This window comes from Chaetodon auriga, chromosome 13, assembly GCF_051107435.1.
Source record: "Chaetodon auriga isolate fChaAug3 chromosome 13, fChaAug3.hap1, whole genome shotgun sequence".
Lineage (NCBI taxonomy): Eukaryota > Metazoa > Chordata > Actinopteri > Chaetodontiformes > Chaetodontidae > Chaetodon > Chaetodon auriga.
Window position 1 is genome coordinate 19,966,664 of NC_135086.1, and position 2,831 is coordinate 19,969,494.

A 2,831-nucleotide genomic window follows, 5' to 3' on the forward strand; every position below is an offset into this window, starting at 1 on the left:
AAGAGATGGACCTTTCTACATGCTATTGCTCATCCCTCTGTTGCCTTCTTGCTTAAAAATTCCAAGAATTATAATAATATAAGTCAGCTTTCAGGTGAAGTTGTTAAAGCCTGTACGTTGTATGTTTTACTCCAATGTGTGTCCAAAAAGGAGCAGTTTGTTTCAGGTGTATTTCTACATTAAAAAAAAAAAAAAAAAAAGCCTGTTCAGGTTTGTTTGTTTGTGTGATGTGAAGATAATTGTTCTCTGTAGTAATGTTGGTGTTCAGTGTTTCTCCGTCGGCCTGTTGGTGGATCAGTGCTGCTTTAACCTCAGTGAGACACATTCATCATTTAAGATTAAAAGAAAAGATTAAAAGAAGATCACCAAAGTCTGTTTACCTTTTCAATGAATCGTCTTTATTTTACATTTCAAACCCCAACATAATCAGATATTCATCTGAAATTCCCGTCCAAAATAAGTAAATAAATATCATTTTCATTTTTTATTAAAAAAATAAAGAAGTGGTCATTGTTCGCGTCGGACAGAGAATAACAGCCTACTGGACAGACAAGAAGGAGAGAAGCATCGAGTGAGACGATAGAATAAAGCAGGTGCAACACGTGCGGGGTGGGGAGGTGGGGGGGGGGCTCTCCCCACACAATAACAAGACTCTAATATATAATATCTCCCACTATTTGAACAGAATAATCCATCTACATATTTACACTCTATATTTGTGGTTTGATTTTGGGACCTTTTCCCCCTGCAGGCCCCCAGAGCGGAAAAGCGACTTCACCAGCGATTCAGTTTGATCTTTAAATAAGTGTGGAGACACACGGACGGCTGGGCCATCGAAGATTTCCAGTAAGAAGCTGAAGTTTTGTGCTGCTTTGGGAGCTCTGTGAAGAAACACCTGTTACAGTTGAGGTTAATTACCAGAAAACACTAAGTTAGTTGCAAAACCCCAAAGTCCCAGTGAGGAAAACCAACGCATTGGTCTTTACTGGCTCTGTCGACTCAACAACAAAGATAAATTAAAAGTGGAATATTGTGGGGAGAGAAAGTTTGTGACAGCCCCAACAGTTCGTCTCCACTGAGTCTGGAGTCACTTGGAGTCGCTGGCCAGCCTCGGCATGGTGACGGTGCTCATGCTGGACACATGCGGAGGCGGGACTTGGCACATGCTGCACGGACAAGGCATCCCGGCACCGACGCCCCAGTGCTGGAAGCTGCTGCCCAGTGGCCCTGCACCGGCAGTGGGAGCTTTCAGGAGTCCGTGATGGGGTCTGACCGAGGTGACGGCGGCGATGCCGGGCGCGGACAGAGAGGCGGTGGAGACGGCCGCCGGCGGGAGGAGCGGGTGGTGCACCGCCGGGTGTGTGGCGTGGGAAGCCGCCGGGTGTCCCGGCACGGGCCCTGCGTGTGTCATAGTCCCACAGGCTGACGGGTGGAAGCCGCTGTGGTGTCCGCTGCTGCCGTAGATTTCGCTGACAAGCCGCTTCATCTCCTCCAGTGAGTTGCTCAGCATCAGGATGTAGTTTCTAGCCAGAAGCAGGGTGGCGATTTTGGAGAGTTTGCGCACCGACGGTCCATGCGCATAGGGCATGACCTCCCGGAGCCCGTCCATGGCCACGTTGAGGTCGTGCATCCTTTTCCTCTCGCGGCTGTTGATCTTGAGGCGGATAGACTGCAGCTCGCCTTCTGACAGGAGTTTACGGTCTTTCTTGGCCAGCCGGAGGGCGAGGGACTCCTCATCCGCGGCGGAGAGGCCGCGCAGGTTGGCGATATCTGACGGAGAGTCGCTCTGTGTGGAGGACACGGCGCCGGAGAAGCCGTGCACTGACTTCTTGAGGGTGGAGAGGAAGATGTCGTCCACTTCGGGAGATGACGGTCTGCTCGACACGCGGCTCGTATCAGAGTCCATGGTCCTGGTCCAGCACTGTGCTCTGAAGACAAAACACTTTTTTAGTTCATTTAATTTACTGAACCCCAAAATCCACATCTCATCTTGTGCCAGCGCCACTATATCTACTTTGAGGGTCACGAGGACTAATGGTAAAAAGTTCTTACTGTTTAATCCTTAATTAATAATTAAAAGTAGGCCAAGGTTAAAAACTGGATTCGGCTGTAGATGAAGTGGTAGCGGATCATTTATCCTGAATGCTGCAGAACTTTAACAGTAACACACAACTTTCAAGTAATTTTCTTCAGCTTTTCTTGCTGTAGCTTTTTGAAATTTTTATATTATATTGTCTCATCAGATGAGGAATAAGTTATTAATGAGTGCCCGTATCGTTTCTACACGCCTCTGGTTGATATAAATAAAGCAGAGGGAGAACAGCCATCAAATCTGTGCAAGATAACACTCAATATCGACCAGAATGATTAAAAACAAATAATTAAACACTTACAAGAGTGTTTCCAAGCGCGATGGGAGAAAACCTTCAACGTGAAATCCACTTGTTACTCCAACGCGCATCTGACAGCCCATTTGGCACGCCTGCGTGCCACCGCCGGGTTATATAGCGGGCTGAGGCGCACAGAGGCCAGGTCACCAGGACAACGCCGTTTCTGTCCCGGCTGCCTCCCTGCGACCAATCAGCTCCATGCAGGGAGGAGGGTGGGAAGACGTGGGAGGAGGGTGACAGAGGGTCCTCCAGCCTGATGTAATTACCAACACACAGCATTAAGTGAAATCAGACACACTCCCTCCTACATATGGCCCCTTCTTGTGAAAATGTTGGCCCGCGTGTGGATGGATTTTATTAGAATAACACGCAGAATAAGCCACATTTTGCCTTTCATAAGTGAAAAGCAGGCTAATGCATTATTCAGGATCAACAGTGATA

At 48.0% G+C, this 2,831-nt stretch overlaps 1 protein-coding gene across 1 annotated transcript; it reads right to left on the reverse strand.

Annotated features, from left to right (window-relative positions):
• Positions 1–375: 375 nt before the first annotated feature.
• Positions 376–2,513, reverse strand: olig2 (oligodendrocyte lineage transcription factor 2). Its single transcript, XM_076746156.1, has 2 exons — positions 2,394–2,513; positions 376–1,928 (listed from the first exon to the last, which is right to left on the reverse strand). The coding sequence occupies exons 1-2, from the start codon at positions 2,471–2,473 to the stop codon at positions 1,088–1,090; spliced, it is 921 nt and encodes a 306-aa protein (XP_076602271.1). The 5' UTR covers positions 2,474–2,513; the 3' UTR covers positions 376–1,087.
• Between the last annotated feature and the right edge of the window lie 318 nt (positions 2,514–2,831).

What these genes read in the sequence shown, in the direction of transcription:
- olig2 (XM_076746156.1), bottom strand. Translation starts at nt 2,473, where the DNA reads ATGGGCTGTCAGATGCGCGTTGGAGTAACAAGTGGATTTCACGTTGAA. An exon ending in TCGCGCTTGGAAACACTCTT is followed by an intron (nt 1,929 to 2,393) that starts GTAAGTGTTTAA and finishes TTTTGTCTTCAG; the next exon opens with AGCACAGTGCTGGACCAGGA.